Raw genomic sequence first — 17,417 nt, 5'->3', positions numbered from 1 at the left:
CCGTGTGGTAAATGGTCAATATGGCCCAAATATCACAAAACAAATATGGACCACCTTTGGCAAATACGCGGCATTGCTATATGGCTTGGTTCTGGCCCAGATCTGGCAAACGGGAGCGGACCGCCCAAGTGACGTCATTCCGGATGAAAGTGTCAGGTGTGGGACGGGTCTGGGCCACAGCTAGTTTTGCTATCTGGGTTACTTGTGTAATGTTAATTACCATATCACCCCACCCCCCCAAAAAACAGCGAAGGTTTTACAGAATCGAGGTCTCTCTCGCTCTCTCTCACACAAGCACACCCTGTTAGTTTCAAACAGACGTTTTACAAATGTCCCTACCAAGCCTGAAACCCAACCTACACCTTTGCCCTGAATTGGATTGGTGTAAGAGGGTACAAATGATGGACGGACGGATGGACGGATGGATGGACGGATGGATGGACGGATGGATGGATGGATGGATGGATGGGTGGGTGGGTGGGTGGATGGAAATTATTCTATGGAGTTTTTTGCACATATGTTTACTCACTGAATCAGTCGCGCGCCACGAGGTGATATTCATCAGTAAAGTCAGCACCATGGGCACCCAGAACAGGATGAAAACAGTGATAATGTACCCAAAGCGCTGCGCCAGCTTCCCCTCCATCCTTTTCTTCCCGCGTTCTCTGACGCAGGGCGTCAGGAGACAAACTGCGCCCGCGATCTCCGGGGGCCCCCCCGGAGGGGCTCCCGGGGAGCTGCTCCTGCAGGGGGGGCCGCCCTCGGCGGAAGGAGGTGCGCGCTGCGGGCCGGACGGCAGCGGAGACGTCAACGTGGCACCGGGGAGAGCGTGCAGGGCGCGGTACGGGTCGGGGCGCAGGGGCGCAGGGGCGCCGGCGCCGAGCTGGCTCCAGACGTGCCTGGCCGCTTTCGGCTTCAGGTGGATTCCGCCGTCTAACACCCTCTTGCTGTGCTCTCTCACGATCTTAAATATCCGCACGTAGTGGACGACGATCACGGTCAGGCAGCAGCCCCACATCGGCACCAGCACGTACGCGCCAAACGGATCCGCGCGGTCGGAGGGCTCCCCGGGAGCGTCCCGGGCGCGCAGGCGGCAGGGCGTGTAAAAGGGAGCCTGTCTGGGCAGGATGAGGGCGAGTGCGGCCAGCGCGAAGCTGCACGCCCAAATCGAGAGGATCCACAGGCGGATCCGGGACTTGCGCCGCTCGGCGCGGAAGGGGAAGGCGATGGCTTGGAAGCGCTCCACGCTCACGCCGACCAGCGTGAGGAGCTGCACGCAGCTGCAGAGCGCGTAGGCGAACTGCTGCAGCGCGCACTCGCTCCGGGACACGCGGCTGCCGCTCGCGTAACGGAGCAGGGAGAAGAGGAGCAGCGGCGCGTCCACCGCGCACGACAGGAGGTCGCCGGCGGCGAGGCTGAGCAGCAGCGCCGCGTCGGGCGTCCGGAGGCTCCGGGTCCTGTGGAGCACCCAGCACGCCAGCAGGTTCCCGGGTAAGCCCAGCAGCAAAGTCGCGTTCAGCACGATGCCGTTGAACAGCAAGAACGCGGTGTCGGCCCGCGTGTCGTTGCGCGCACTCGTTTCGTTCCACAAAGCGCGCGGGTCCGAGACTTCCACTCGTTGCATGTTCCCCCCCCCCTCCTCTCCCCCCTCTTACGAAGCCCCCGGTGGGAAGAAGACGTTATCTTACGATGCGCTTATCGTTTCCCGCCCGTTCTCTACAAATTTGCAGATGGTGCTCCGCTAAAAAGAAGAGCGCGCGCCCTGATCAATGAAGCGCAGATGAAAAGAGGACGCGGACTCGTTCGGCACGGCGGGTTCCTGTGCGTGCGCCCTGGGGACTGAAGCGTGCGCCTGAAGCGTGCGCCCTGGGGGGTGAAGCGTGCGCCCTGGGGACTGAAGCGTGCGCCCGAAGCGTGCGCCCTGGGGACTGAAGCGTGCGCCCTGGGGACCGAAGCGTGCGCCCGAAGCGTGCGCCCTGGGGGGTGAAGCGTGCGCCCTGGGGACCGAAGCGTGCGCCCGAAGCGTGCGCCCTGGGGACCGAAGCGTGCGCCCTGGGGACCGAAGCGTGCGCCCTGGGGACCGAAGCGTGCGCCCGAAGCGTGCGCCCTGGGGACCGAAGCGTGCGCCCTGGGGGCTGAAGCGTGCGCCTGCTTTCAGGGGAATTGACTGGATGGTGTCTGCCAAAGGGGGGTCCTGCGCTGCTGATTGAGTGAACGGTGAGGGCTTGTTGACGAGTCTGCAATCAGGAGCAAGTCAAGTGTTGTTTAAATGTGACCTTGGCGTGCCCCGCCCCCCACTCCTCCCCACTGCACCCCTTCCACGTAACGGACGGAGGAAGACACCACCGGTTCCAAAAATAGCTCTGCACTACATCAAGAGGAAAAGGTAACTCTACACAGATCTCGGACTTCATTTGTCACCTTCTAATGGTTTTGTATCGGGATGGAATTTGGATATCGTCATGCTGCGATGCACAATTTTGTCTAAGTGGACAACGACAACCTGTGATCCGACATCTTAACACAAAATGGGGGGGTCTTAGCATTGTTTTTCTGCATATGTGAGCAGGTATTGTGCAACGTTGTGCAAATTGACCCGATTGTCGTGATCGTATGTCCCGTGTCATCCAGCAGCAACGCTCTTCAGTGACTTGGTATGACGAGCCGAGCAGGGCAGAACCAGGCCGGAGGAAATCCGGAACAAAATGCTCTTTTTTTAGAGAACGGATTTGTGAAATCAGGAACGTTTATTTGTCATTTTCATTCCACACACCTGTGCACGTGAACTTTGATCGTAAGAAAACAACGGAAAAAGTGCACACAAAAAAAAGAAGTAATTTCTCTACACCAACTCATGTGAAAATGTGAAAATCGGATTTGGAGACGAACCCATGTGCTGCTGCATGGAGCAGATGTATAACTGAAGTTACTGAGTTTGAATGAGAGTCTCAGTAGTCCCCCCTGTTGGCCATTCAGTGTCTCAGCAGTTCTTCCATGTAGACGGCGTTCATACGATAGATGGCCATCCAGCTGTGAGCTAGACTGTAGTAGTCACAGTAACCGTGCTGGGGAGAGGAGGGATGGGAGGAGTAATGTTGCTGCCAGGCTCTGTAGTAAGCGCTCCAGGAACTTTCATTCGTCCACTCCTCATCTTCATCTTCATGTTCTGCTTCAACCCTTTCATCCCTTCCCCTCTTTTGCTCCTCCCCTCTCTGTTCCCACTTCTCCCTCTCTTTCCTGATCTCTCGCTTTGTCCTTCTTCCCTCATCTCTTCTCTGCGGAGGAGCGCCCCGGTCAGTCTGCCTGCTCGTACTAACTTCTGACGAGGAGTCGCTGCTGTGAGATGGGAGGAGAGCTCTGGTCTCCGTTGCGCGTGCTGCATGGCGACGGGTTTGGGGTGCGGATGGGAGGCTCGATTTGGCTCTTGTGGAAGTCGCCTTTGGTTCGGCGGCAGATGCGTGCCCGGCATCAGAGTGAGGCTGACCGGCTGCTCCGTGTTGGGTTCCTCTTTTCTTATCCGGGTTTCCCAGCAACTCCTCGTCCTGCTGGTCCTCTTCAGTGTCCGAACCAGAGGTCGAAGAACCGGGACTCAACCCGGGAGGCGGAAAGTCAGCGTTCATCTGCACGGGCGGAGATTTGGTACGCGGTGGAGGGCGTTCTTTGCTCCTCAGTGAGCGCATGTGTCTGAAAGGCTGATCTTCATCATCGTAGAGCATTTGCACCTCTTGGTATCCATTCTGGCTGTTGTCACCATCGTTCTCTCCTTGACCTTTGAACTGCCTGATGACCTCCACTGACCTCCCCAAGCCCTCAGTGATGAAGCTCTGGAAGTCCAGCTCGGCCTCCTCAAAGGTCATAAACTTTGACAACTGACTCTTAAAGGAGCTGAGTGGAGGGATCTTAGGCAAAGCCTCCTGTAACTCCTTGTACGTTGGCTTCTGGGAGGCCTGACAGTGAGCTGTAGCCTGAGCAGCGGCGAGGGGCACATCGACAGTGGGGGGCAGTTTTCCAGGCATCTCTTCAACCTTTACTGCTGGCTTGGGTGTAGGACGTCTCCTCCCACGCTGACTTGGTCCATTGATCTCTGGGTTGGCATTGCTGGGTTCCTCAGCCCTCGAAGAGGCAGCAGAAAGGACTTCAATCTTGGCATGTCTCTTCTTCTCTTTTTTTGGGAAGAGCTGTGTCATGGACCCGGGAGCGGAGGCTTCCACGTTCACATCCCAGTCACAAGTCTCCTCCATCAACCCAGGCTCTATGGGAGCTGAAAAGAGAGAGAGGATTCAGATAGCTGACCTAACAGGCACACTCAGTGAAGGCTTCTTTTGCAAATCAATGTTAAATAAAAAACCCTTGGGCATCTGGGTAGCACTGCGGTCTATTCCGTTGCCTACCAACACGGGGATCGCCAGTTCAAATCCCCGTGTTACCTCTGGCTTGGTCGGGCGTCCCTACAGACACAATTGGCCATGTCTGCGGGTGGGAAGCCGGATGTGGGTATGTGTCCTGGTCGCTGCACTAGCGCCTCCTCTGGTCAGTCAGGGCGCCTGTTCGGGAGGGAGGGGGACCTGGGGGGAATAGCGTGATTCTCCCACACGCTACGTCCCCCTGGTGAAACTCCTCACTGTCAGGTGAAAAGAAGCGGCTGGCGACTCCACATGTATGGGAGGAGGCATGTGGTAGTCTGCAGCCCTGCCCGGATCGGCAGAGGGGGTGGAGCAGTGACCGGGACGGCTCGGAAGAGTGGGGTAATTGGCCAAGTACAATTTGGGGGGAGAATAAATAAATAAATAGCGCTTGTTCAAATGAGGGGAAGCAAGAACACAGTGTCAGATGTGAAGCACAAATGTGTGACTTTGTTGTGAACAGAACGATACAGGATTACCGTCTCCAGTTTGTAACTGGAAGTAGGGTCTGGTACTGACCGCAATACAAGGATTAAGATAACTGACAAAAACACAAAAATCTTCAACATCTTAAAACAGCATAGTTTTAGATGCACTCAGTAACATTTTGGAGAAAGGTTGCACACACGTGCACACACGGACACACACACACACACACACACACATATACATTCACATGAAAAAGGTCAGCAACTGCGTCCCATATAATATGTGGGCAGTACTCACATGGCAAGGCAGCAAGGTTCAGGCTGCACTTCTGAGCAATCGCCATCATTTTGTTCTCCTCTTCACCATGGCAACAGTAGGTCACCGCCAGTCCCTGAGTACCTGCCAACAAAGAGAGCACACTCCTCATGAGAACCTGTTCATAAGAGGCAGGGGTAGGTAGGGCGAGTGAATTATATCTCCCGGGATGTAAGTTTATAAAACAAATGCTGTTCAAGCCATGTTTGTCCAAATGACACACAGGAGCCAAGTGGATTATGATAATCAAACGTGGACAATTAGCAGCCCGTTGACCTTGCCTGCAGAGACAATACTGACTCTGATGTGTCTGAGAGCTTATGTAACACAGGGGTGGGTCTATGGGCACACAGAGGGTGGGTGATGTTCCTTGGTCAGGCTAATTACAGTGGATATAAAAAGTCTACACACATCCCAGTTAAAATGGCAGATTTCTGTGATGTAAAAAAAGGAACCAAGATATACCATGTCAGAACTTTTCCCACATTTCATGTGAAATTGCAACCTATAAAAAAGTAAAGTGGAAACACAATCAGGAACATGACAGGGAAAAAAGAAAAATACAAATACAATAACCTGGCTGCATAGGTGTGCACACCCTTTTATAATTGGGGATGTGGATGTGTTCAGAATTAACCAATCACAATCAAGCTTATGTTAAATAGTAGTTAGTATACACCTGTAAAGTGACTGTGATTAACCCCAAATAAAGTTCAGCTGTTCCCGTAGGAGTTTCCTGACATCTTCTTGGTTGCATCCAACTGCAAAACTCACGGTCCACAAAGAGCTTACAAAGCATGAATGGGCTCTCATTGTTGAAAGGTATCGACCAGGAGAGGGGAACAAAAGAATTTTCAAGGCATTAGATATACCATGGGACACATTGAAGACAATCATCAACAAGTCTCTCAATTCCTTTCTGAGAACAATCTGTATGATCTGAATCAGTCTGGCTTTAAGCGGGGTCACTCTACTGAGACTGCACTCTTGTCGGTAACAGAATCACTGCATTTGGCTAGAGTTGCTGGTCAGTCCTCTGCTTTACTGCTGCTAGATCTGCCAGCTGCCTCTGACACGGTTAACCACCAAATCCTCCTCTGGTAGCTCAGGATCTGCCCTCCGCTGGTTCAAGTCCTACCTCTCGGGGAGATCTTTTAGAGTATCTTGGAGGGGAGAAGTGTCCAAACCGCACGGCTTATCCACAGGGGTACCTCAAGGGTCAGTGCTCGGTCCCCTCCTCTTCTCAATATACACCTCCTCACTTAGTGCAATCATCCGCTCCCATGGTTTCTCATACCACTGCTATGCTGACAATACCCAGCTCTTCCTATTGTTCCTGCCAGATGACCTCACAGTCTCGGCGTGGATATCGTCATGCCTTGCTGATATCTCTGCATGGATGAAAGGACGCCACCTTCAGCTTAACCTATCTAAGACCGAGCTCCTTGTCATCCCAGCCAGTCCATCCTTACAAGAACAGATCAATATCCAGCTTGAATCAACCCAACTCATGCCTACAAAGTCTGCCTGAAACCTGGGTGTCATGATTGATGACCAACTAACCTTTAAGGTTCACATGGCCTCGATTGCTCGGTCGTGCCGATTTGTCATGTAAAACATCAGGAAAATTAGACCCTACCTGTCTGAGCACGCAGCACAACTCCTGGTATAGGCAGTGCGTGCAGGGAGACCTGCATGCACTGTCAAACCTCTGCAAATGATCCAGAACATGGTGGCATGTGTGGTCTTCAACCAACCCAAAACAGCACACGTCACTCCGCTGTTCATATCCCTCCACTGGCTGCCAGGTGCTGCCCACATCAAATTCAAAACCTTAATGCTCGCTTACAAAACAGCAACAAAAACGACTCCCACCGACCTGAACTCCCTCATTCAGGTCTACACTCAGTCCCGCTCACTACGCTCTGCCAATGAAAGGCACCTGGCACTTCCACCACAACGGGGCCCTAAGTCACTTGCCAGACTCTTCTCTTCTGCAGTTCCCCAGTGGTGGAACACGTTAACAAATTCCATTCGATCCGCTGAGTCCCTCTCCATCTTTAAGAAGAAGCTAAAGACCCAGCTCTTTCTCTAACACCTCCACACCTGATGGTATTAAAAAAAAAAAAAAAACTTCTATGCACCCTATGCATTGTCTTTGTGCACCGCCTGTTGACACCTATGTCCTATCGGACTTAAACCTATTTTTTTTTTACACTCGCGTTGCCGCCTCCTGTCTAGCTCCTTGCTTGTGTTGTATTAACTCTCACATGTACATCGCTACATGTGACAACAATCTCCTGTGTTCTTCATATGTCTGGGCTATGGGGTAGGGTGGCAAGACAGAAGCCTTTTCACACACACACACACACACACACACACACACACACACACACACACACACACGCACAAAAAACAAAACATCCAAGCCTGGCTAAATTTTGCAAAAAGATGCATCCAGTCTCCCAAAACCAGGTGGAAAAATGTGTTATGGTCTGATGAGACCAAGGTTGAACTTTTTGGGCATAATTCCAAGAGGCATGTTTGGCACAAAAACAACACAGCACATCACCAGAAGAACAGCAGCCCCACGGTGAAGCATGGTGGTGGATGCATCAGGCTTTGGGGCTGCTTTACTCCAGTTGGAACTGGGGCTTTAGTCAAGGTGGAGGAATCATGAGTAGCTCCAAATACCAGTCGATTCTGGTACAAAACCTTCAGGCATTTGCTAGAAAGATGAAGAAGAATTTCATCTTTCAGCACAACAACGACCCAAAGCATACCCCCAAATCAACAAAGGAATGGCTTCACTAAAAGAAGAGCAACTTTTTGGAGTGGCCCAGCCAGAGCCCAGACCCGAATCAACTGAAAATCTGTGGGGTGACCCTAAGAGGGCTGTGTACAGGAGATGCCCTCACCATCTGACGGGTCTAGAACATTTTTGGAAGGAAGAGTGGGAAAATATTGCCAGCTGAAGATGTGCCAAGCTAATAGACTCTTACCCAAAAAGACCCGAGTGCTGTCAAAAAATCAAAAAGTGCTTCAATAAAGTATCAGTGCACACTTATGGAGCCAGGTTATTGTAAAAAAAAAAAAAAATCCCTAAAAGGTTCGTTTGTTTTTCACTTGAATTTTATAGGTTGCAATTACACATTAAAAGGTGGGGAAAGTTGCGACATGATTTATCTCGGTTTAATTTTTGCAGATCACAAAAACGGTGGTATGTTGACTTTTTATAGCCACTATACTTTTAAATTAACAAAAAATAAAAAAAAACCTGGAAAAGAACACACATCAGACAAGTTGGAAGACAAGAGACTGAAGGGCACGAGGCATCACTGATGACATCACTGCCGTCTCAGATGTCACATCGTTACCATAATAAAATAGCCAGAGACTGACCGAAGCGGCCGGCCCGTCCAATACGGTGCATGTAGGTCTCCCAGTCCTGAGGCACATCCAGGTTGATCACCAGGTTCACCTTCTCAGCATCTATTCCTCTGGAAGTCTGACAGAAAAGAAGGAAGCCACCTTCAGGGAAATGAATGAGGCTCGACACGCTCAAGCTCCCGACTTCAACCCAGAGCAGCGAAGCAGCTGCTGAAGTCACACTGTAAGCGGCGACCCACCAGGCGCTGCTCTCACCCGCTTCAACTGCCATCAGTGGGCAAGTTGTCTTGTTGATAGACATCTTAACACCCAGTTAAATTATAGATTAAATTAATAAAAACAGTCTCCATGACAACAACTGACCGAGATAAGAGATATACACATGGCAGGTGGATAACATCGATCTGTACACCATTTTACGCAACAGAAATGCTGACATTTTCTGTCACTTTAAATCAACCAGAGGGGTGTCCGGGTAGCGAAGCGGCCTATTCCGTCGCCTACCAACACAGGGATCAGTGGTATGAATCCCCGTGTTACCTCCGGCTTAGTCGGGCATTCCCACAGGCACAATTGGCCGTGTCTGCGGGTGGGAAGCTGGATGTGGGTAAGTGTACTGGTCGCTGCACTAGCGCCTCCTCTGGTCAGTCAGGGTGCCTGTTCGGGGGGGAGGGGGAACTGGGGGGAATAGCGTGATCCTCCCACGCGCCACGTCCTCCTGGTGAAACTCCTCACTGTCAGGTGAAAAGAAGCGGCTGGCGACTCCACATGTATCAGAGGAGGCATGTGGTAGTCTGCAGCCCTCCCCGGATCGGCAGAGGGGGTGGGGCATCGACCGGGACGGCTCAGAAGAGTGGGGTAATTGGCCAAGTACAATTGGAGGGGGGGAAAAAAAAGGTGGGGGGGGTCCAAAGAAAAAAATTGTGTGATACTGGAAAACTGGACCAGGCTATAAGTGGCTTCTCAGCCATTTTGCCGGGGAGCTAAAAATTAACGGCCTACTCGACGAGGGGGAGAAGTTTCACAGCGGACCATTTTCTGAAATCCGATTGGATTCTGCCATGCTGGAATTTCTGGCGCAGCAGTAACAAGTTCACCGATTTAAACTTTGATGCAAAACACACATCTGAGCATGTGTATGTGTGTGTGTGTCGGTCTCACCAGGTCAGTGGAGATGAGCACTCTGCACTGGTACTGCTTGAGTTTTGACATGGCCTCCAGTCTTTGGCTCTGGCTCAGTCCACCTGTACAGGATTATTACACACATTACCGTCAGGTCAGAAATAAAAGTTCTCCGTCAGCCACCGGTGGTCTAGATCAAACCCCCACACTTCCCCAACAGCTTCCCTTTCCGCGGAGGGGGTCTCCGCACCATTCATGTTGTCCTGCCTTTCAACAAACACAACTGCTTTGCCAAAGTCTCTCACCTGAGATACAAACGGCAGGAAGGCCTTTGGACGACAAGATGTCTGCAAGCTGCTGGGCCCTGTATGAGTCAAGCCAATGCAACACGCACAACAAACAAACACAGAAATGCGTCAGGATTTAAGAAAAGCTCATTCAGCCTGTTGAATTTAATTTTTGCACTTCAGCTCTAGGAAATAAGAATTCAGCATGGTTGCAAAGAGCTGATTTCCAATGGGAATTGACTCGGGTCCAACGTTAAAACAAAAGCGATGTCACTTGCGAAAAGAAAGAAGCGTATGTGATAAATAACAGCGTCACCTTGTGTGCAGGTTGGAGAACACGAGGGCCTGGTTGAACGGCACTTTACTGAACAGCTCTAGTAGATGCTGCACCTTCTCCTCAAAAACCTTGTGAGGTAAAGCGTGGCACTGCACCAACTTGTAATACTGCTTCAAACCTGCGGGAGGCACAAAGAAGAGACAATAATTTACTAAGATGGGATACAAATAAGGACACGGTGTAAGTGTCAGTCCAAGTATGACAACATTCAAGGTAAAAGTAAAACACTGCACGGGGAGGGGAGTGTAAAAGAGTACATAGACAGAAACTGAATACCATGCCATTATCCAAACTGCTGATCCTGCAGAGCCGCGGGGATGCTGGAGCCTATCCCAGCAGTCACTGGGCAGCAGGCGGGGAGACACCCTGCCAGGCCATCACAGGGCCGACTCTCTCTCTCTCTCTCTCTCTCTCTCTCTCTCTCTCTCTCTCTCTCACACACACACACACACACACACACCTAGGACAATTTAGCACGGCTGATCCACCTGACCTACATGTCTTTGGACTGTGGTAGGAAACCCACGCAGACACGGGGAGAACATGCAACCCCCCCACAGAGGACGACCCGGGACGACCCGTAAGGTCGGACTACCCCGGAAAGTGAATGTGGGATGGTATTAATAGATGTGAACAGAACAGGAAACAGTGGTAACACATTAAGTCATAAATAATGTTGCCCGGATTCAAAATTGCACATAAACCTACTGCATAGATGTGCAACTAGTTGTTGCACTTGGCGGGTGCCGGTGTGCAACACAGTGAAAGTGACCATGGCAAGATGAGAGACAACGTATTGATAACAGCGCAGGCGCTGGATGCCAGCAGTGGACAAGTGAGTATACCTGATTAAATTTTACAGGTGTAAGTATTTAATGAATAGAAGGTATTTCATCATAATAGAAAACTGGCTCTAGGAGGCACTGTTATAGTATAAGATCAGTGACAGGCCCACAATGACCTGGCCTTTACCTTTGAGTCCTGGGTCATTGGGATTTAGTCGGACGAAGGTGGGCTCCCTCATATAGCGGGCCAGGTGCTGAGCGAGGGATTCTGGGTAGGTGGCGGAGAGTGCAAGCATCTGTTTGTTCACTGGTAGGGACGAGAAGATCCAACTGGAGATACAAGCAGGAAAGGTGGATGAGTTGCATTGTGCATATACAGATGAGTGGCTATTTAAAGTGGCCACATCATGCTCATTCCAGCTCTGTATTTTTATTCTGGAGCTCCACTAGAGTAGCGCTGCATGAGTCACAGTTCAAAATAGCCTTTATTTATCTTATACTGGCCCTTAATGCAGCCCCTCAGTTCATCTTCTGTCTGAAACAAGTCGTTTTAGCTAGTTTTAGCTGTCTCTAAGGTCCCCCTCCCACTGCTTTCTTCTGATTGGCCAACTTCTGGAAGCCTGCCGAGGGGAAGCAGCCAGTGCTTTTGGCACTGCCTCGTCCTCAGGGGGAAACAGAGCTCGACGGGGAAACAGAGTTCAGTACAACACCGGTGTAGGAGGTTTCCAGCAAACTATAAAAATACAACATTATTTCTTGTTCTTGATTGGGAATGGCAACTGTTCAAATCCATCCGTACATGTCTGAGCGCCCGAGTCGCTACTTAACGTGAAACCCTACTGAAATTAATTAATGACTGCATTTCTATGGCGTGTCCTACAAAACGAAGCACTTTACAGTGAAATGACTATCACATTACATACACAGTCGGGTGGGGGTGACACCAGCAGATGGCAGATGCCTAATATTAGTGGTATTAGTGCCATGCTCAAGGCAAAATTAACCCTTTGTTGGCCCTTAGATTGGTCACTGACCCGCCAATCAGAGGTCTCATGCACACAGAAAGCGTTGCTGACGTCCCCCAGTTTCTCTATAAATTGCGCGTGCATAGATGTGGGTTTGAATGTTTTATCATGTAACTAACACTGCACGGCATGCTGAAGGCCCTGTTGCCGATATTAAGAAGATATTTGAGACCCCTGGCTCCAAAAGTGGCCACAGATGGATTCAAGAGGCAAGTCTGTGGCGACAGTTAGCGTTAGCGCCACAGACGGCAGCCATAATAGTTAAGACGGCCGAATAGTTACCTATGGTTTTTCACCAGTTTTTCCAACTGCTCATATGATACTCAGTCACTATACCGTCCTCGAGAAATTCATGAATAGAAATAAAATTCAGTTCAATCAAAAGGTTTTTGCAACAGGTTTTCGACGGAAATGGACTCCGAGGCTACTGTTTGTCCAGCTTTGCAGCAGTAACCCGCGAGCACGGGAGAAGGGCGGGACTTGACCAGGGGTCAGTTGACCTATCCGTCAGGTTAAGGTTTACCGACAGCTAAGTTGGGTTGCATATACAACAAATTTACGTCAGTGGGACGCCCAACATAAAGACAAAAGACCGGGCCGGGGACACAGTGTTGTAGGACAGAAAAAACGAATAACGACTCACAACTTCAAAAAGCGAGATCCTTTTACCTGTTTGAAACTGATGATGGTGGAATACCGAAACGTCTTCTTACTCTCACAATTGTATGAACAGTCATTTTTTTCCTCATTGGTAAACCTCATTTTGTATTTAATCGTTATTCCACAACAGTGTGTAGGTTACAGTTGTTTTGCCTACCTAATATTATGGAATGGAAATACCTCATTCACATTCAAGAAACTGCAAGGTTGCATGTATCTTTCTTTACATAGCACAAAAAAGTAAGGTCCAAAAATTACAAACAGTTAATATCGACATATAGCGGTACTTTTCTGTACAGTGTGCTTTGCTTTGTTTAACGTTGCACTTGAATAATAGATAAAAGAAAGTGGGGCTGTGTATTGGCGAGAATCTGGCGATACGATATGTATCACAATACAGGGTTACGATGCAATATATCGCGATATATCACAATACTGTGAGAAAGGTGATATATTGTGATACTGTAAGAAAGGTGATATATTGTGATACTGTCAGAAAGGTGATATATTGTGATACTGTAAGAAAGGTGATATATTGTGATACTGTAAGAAAGGTGATATATTGTGATACTGTAAGAAAGGTGATATATTGTGATACTGTAAGAAAGGTGATCTATTGTGATACTGTAAGAAAGGTGATATATTGTGATACTGTAAGAAAGGTGATATATTGTGATACTGTAAGAAAGGTGATCTATTGCGGCTTCATAGGCCTGTGTTCTTTGTGCTTATGCAACTTCCTGTCTCAGTTCACATTGTTGGGTCGGAGTGGAAGAGTCAAATGGCTGAAGATAGATCACAACACTGCCATCTAGCGGTCATGGGGTTACACACAACACAAAATGTTTGTCATGAACCTTTACATGTAAACAATTAAAAATCCATATAGTGGTTTTGAGAATCGATACAGTATCACAAAAGATACTATCGCGATACTCGATTGTATCGATATTTTCTTACACCCCCCTAAAAGAAATACATGCGTCTGATGGGTTTTGCTGTTGCTCTTACTTGATTTGCTCCTGGAAACTGCCCTCTTCCAGCAGTTTGTCAGCCTCATCCAGGACAAACAGTCTGATACTGGCTGTAGACAACATCCCCAACTCTATCAGCTGCTTGATACGACCTGCGCACACAATCAGGACAAACAACTCACGTTATTCGGAAAAAACAGAAACAAAATCAATAGCATAAAGGTGTCATTAGTGCGAACAAGGACATCTTCATTCGGGCTGCACTGATGCTTGCCCCCTTACCCGGTGAGCCGATAGCTATGTGGCACTTCTTCAAATGCTGTTTGTCCTGGCTCACAGGCTGGCCCCCTATAAAAACATGGCATTCCAGACCCTCCATGGCACTGCCTATGGCCATCACTACGGAATGGATCTGCACCGCGATCTCTCGAGTAGGAGCCAGCACCAAGACCTGCTTACAAGTGAAACGTTAAGAGTTGCTGGTACTGGACTGGGGGAAATACTGAGATAAGACACTAAACATAACGGTAATGACAGTTCTGTGTGTGAGCATGTGTACGTGTATTCAGTGATGGGTATCGAGTACTGACACTTTTAAGAGACCGTTACCAAAGTGGGAGGTGCTGACCGGACCGATAAGAGTCTGTATTAATAGTGATTCTCATTGGTACCACAGGTTACATAAGCATACGTTAGTTATTTTCCAAAGCGGGCGATACAATTCAGCCAAGAGAGGTCTGAAGAGCGCCACAAAGGGCTGATATGCTGATTTATCTACAGGAAAACTCTTAAAAGCCTGCATCAACCTGTAATTGTGATTGCTAATATAATTTGACATGCTCCAGTACATTATTATGCTGTTGTTACACATATTATGTTGATATCTGGTTGTTACTAATAAAAACATTCTAGTTCTCATATATGAGAGTGAGGATAGACCATGACAAAGAAGGCACTGTTAAGTGGAATTTTCAAGCACCAGTATCAATAAGACCTTATCAGTACCAATATCAATAACTTTCTAATAATAGCCAATCCTAGTTTTACTACAACTGTGGGAGCAGTTTCTTCCCTGAAAATAAAACTTCTATTCTGACTAAAAGCCTTTTCTCTGGAAAGATTTGTGCCTCCACAAAACCATGTTCTCAAGTGAGTCATGATATGAGATGCCGGCTCACCTGAGTCGTGGTATTCTCCAGGACCAGAGAGTCCAGAGCAATGGTGCTGAACACACACGTCTTCCCTGTACCAGACTTGGCTTGCACTATCAAATCTGCAGAAAACAAGACGGGGAAAGTTAACTTTACTTTATGATGCGCTGTCATACACACCACTGACATCTTGACCTGGGTAATAATTCAATATAGTCATTCATCGTCTCTGAATGGTGTTGTATCAGGATTAAATTCAAACATTATCATATACAATTTGTCTCCGTTAATGAAAATGATCTAGAATGTCTCCCAAAACGAGGTCTGAAATATTTGAGGGAGTATTGTATTGAATGTCCTGTCTGTCTGTCTGTAACTTTTGTATTGCTGCTGTTGTCTTGACCAGGTCTCTCTTTGAATCAGATCTCGTGTCTCAATGAGATTATATCCATCCATTATCCAAACCGCTTATCCTGCTCTCAGGGTCGCGGGGATGCTGGAGCCTATCCCAGCAGTCATTGGGCGGCAGGCGGGAAGACATGCTGGACAGGCCGCCAGGCTGTCTGGCTAAATAAAGGTGTGTGTGTGTGTATATATATATATATGTATGTGTATATATGTATGTATATATATATATATATATGTATATATATATATATATATATATATATGTGTGTGTGTGTGTGTGTGTGTGTGTGTGTATATATATATATGTGTGTGTGTGTGTGTATGTGTGTGTATGTATATATATATATATATATATATGTGTGTGTGTGTGTGTGTACATATGTATGTACGTATGTATGTATGTATGTATGTATGTGTGTGTGTGTGTGTATGTGTATATGTATATATATATATATATATATATATATATGTGTGTGTGTGTGTGTATATATATGTGTGTGTGTGTGTGTGTATATATATATATAACTCAACAAATATGAAGGACATAAACCAGCAACACCAGCTTGATATTAGTCCCAGAATGTTCATATGGAAGAGTCTCCCACTGAATATACTTTTACCATTCAAGTAGCAGTTCAGTGTATAGAATACCACAGTCTTCAAATCCCCCAACAAAATAGTGAACATTATGAATAACCCCCCTGCTGCTGGGCAGACCCTTCAAGGTTCAGAGTATGGACCAACTCCCCAGTTGACACAAGCTGCTGTCCACCACCCTCAGGACCTGGCCCGTGGTGATGTGACCCCCATGCTCCCATCAGTACATGGGGCCCAGACACAACCGCGCCCACCCCTCTGAGTGTGACTTAAACAGCTTTTGATCACGCAACTCCTCCCAACGCCGCTGCTCCAGTACCTCTACGGACGCCTGGTCCAGACACTCAAGTCCGCATGAAACCACCATAGGCAGCCAGGGGACGGCTCTGGGGTTTGTCTTGTACCCATTTGTCTGTTATGGACCCCGAGTCTGCAATCAAGTTTTGAATTGAATATATAATTCTTTACATTGGCTACCAAACAGCTCGATGTGACGAACCTCCGTTTAAACACGGTGCTGTTGGATATGCTGGTTTAGCACATTTCCTGATATGTACTGATCCAAGTTAAACCCCCTGTAGTTACACTTTCCATATCGCTCATCACTCATGACAGCACGCCCACAAATTATCACGCACTTCCGCGCGCGCGCACACACACACATTTACACACACACACATTTACACACACACACACACACACACACATTTACACACACACACACACATTTACACACACACACATTTACATACACACACACATTTGCATACACACACACACACATTTACACACACATTTACACACACATTTACACACACACACACACATTTACACACAAACACACATTTACACACACACACACGCGCGCGCACGCACACACACACACACACACACACATTTACACAAAATGAAAAAGACAGTGTGCGTGACGGCAGGGAAGTGGAGTAACTAGACGCACCGAGTCCGCAGCGACCCAGCGGGATGGCTTTGAGCTGGATGGGAGAAGGTTTCTGGAATCCCGCCGCAGCGAGTCCGGTTAGAACCGCCTGAGACAGCAGCAAAGAGCCGAAGTCGATATTCTCCGATACCAAAACATCGTCGGTTCGTGTTCTTGTTTCGAGATCGTGAGCAGCTCTCGGGACAGAGGCCGCCATGCTGACTGGAGTGTTTACTTCCGCCTCCTCCTCTTCTTCTTCTTCCTCGGCGCCTTCTCTCTTCTTCTGTTTTTTTTATGGCGGTTGGCGAACAACTTTCTGGTGCGACCGCCACCTTCTGACGGGGATACGAATTACTATATATACACACTACCTGCTATAACTCCTTTTTCAGAAAAAAACGAAGATAAAAAACGAAATTAAAATCAAGTATGTCAATCCTGTTTTAACTTGATAAGTGATATGACAAATTAGAGCTCTCCTCCTCTTATGATTTTCCAAATAAATAAAAAAAATCAGTTTCGCACATGGCTCCCTAAATCTATTTCTCCTTCTCCTCTCTACGGTTTAACACCCCATCCATACAGATTCCATCGTCT

General features: G+C 48.3%; 1 protein-coding gene across 1 annotated transcript; it reads right to left on the bottom strand.

The window, feature by feature from the left end:
- Positions 1-2,734: 2,734 nt before the first annotated feature.
- Positions 2,735-17,037, bottom strand: ddx20 (DEAD (Asp-Glu-Ala-Asp) box polypeptide 20). Its single transcript, XM_056274428.1, has 11 exons — positions 16,842-17,037; positions 14,906-15,000; positions 14,010-14,178; positions 13,765-13,879; positions 11,256-11,398; positions 10,263-10,401; positions 9,965-10,023; positions 9,699-9,781; positions 8,550-8,655; positions 5,130-5,231; positions 2,735-4,261 (listed from the first exon to the last, which is right to left on the bottom strand). The coding sequence occupies exons 1-11, from the start codon at positions 17,035-17,037 to the stop codon at positions 2,973-2,975; spliced, it is 2,496 nt and encodes an 831-aa protein (XP_056130403.1). The 3' UTR covers positions 2,735-2,972.
- Between the last annotated feature and the right edge of the window lie 380 nt (positions 17,038-17,417).

Source organism: Lampris incognitus, chromosome 2 (genome assembly GCF_029633865.1).
Source record: "Lampris incognitus isolate fLamInc1 chromosome 2, fLamInc1.hap2, whole genome shotgun sequence".
In the NCBI taxonomy this organism is placed as follows: domain Eukaryota; kingdom Metazoa; phylum Chordata; class Actinopteri; order Lampriformes; family Lampridae; genus Lampris; species Lampris incognitus.
This window is presented reverse-complemented; position numbering and strand designations above follow the sequence as displayed.

Bases quoted from the DNA above. Each gene is read 5' to 3' on its own strand.
- ddx20 (XM_056274428.1), bottom strand. From the start codon at position 17,037: ATGGCGGCCTCTGTCCCGAGAGCTGCTCACGATCTCGAAACAAGAACA. The intron at 10,402-11,255 runs GTAAAGGCCAGG...TGCCTCCCGCAG, and splicing joins CAATGACCCAGGACTCAAAG to GTTTGAAGCAGTATTACAAG. The intron at 9,782-9,964 runs GTGAGAGACTTT...AATCCTGTACAG, and splicing joins TCCTGCCGTTTGTATCTCAG to GTGGACTGAGCCAGAGCCAA.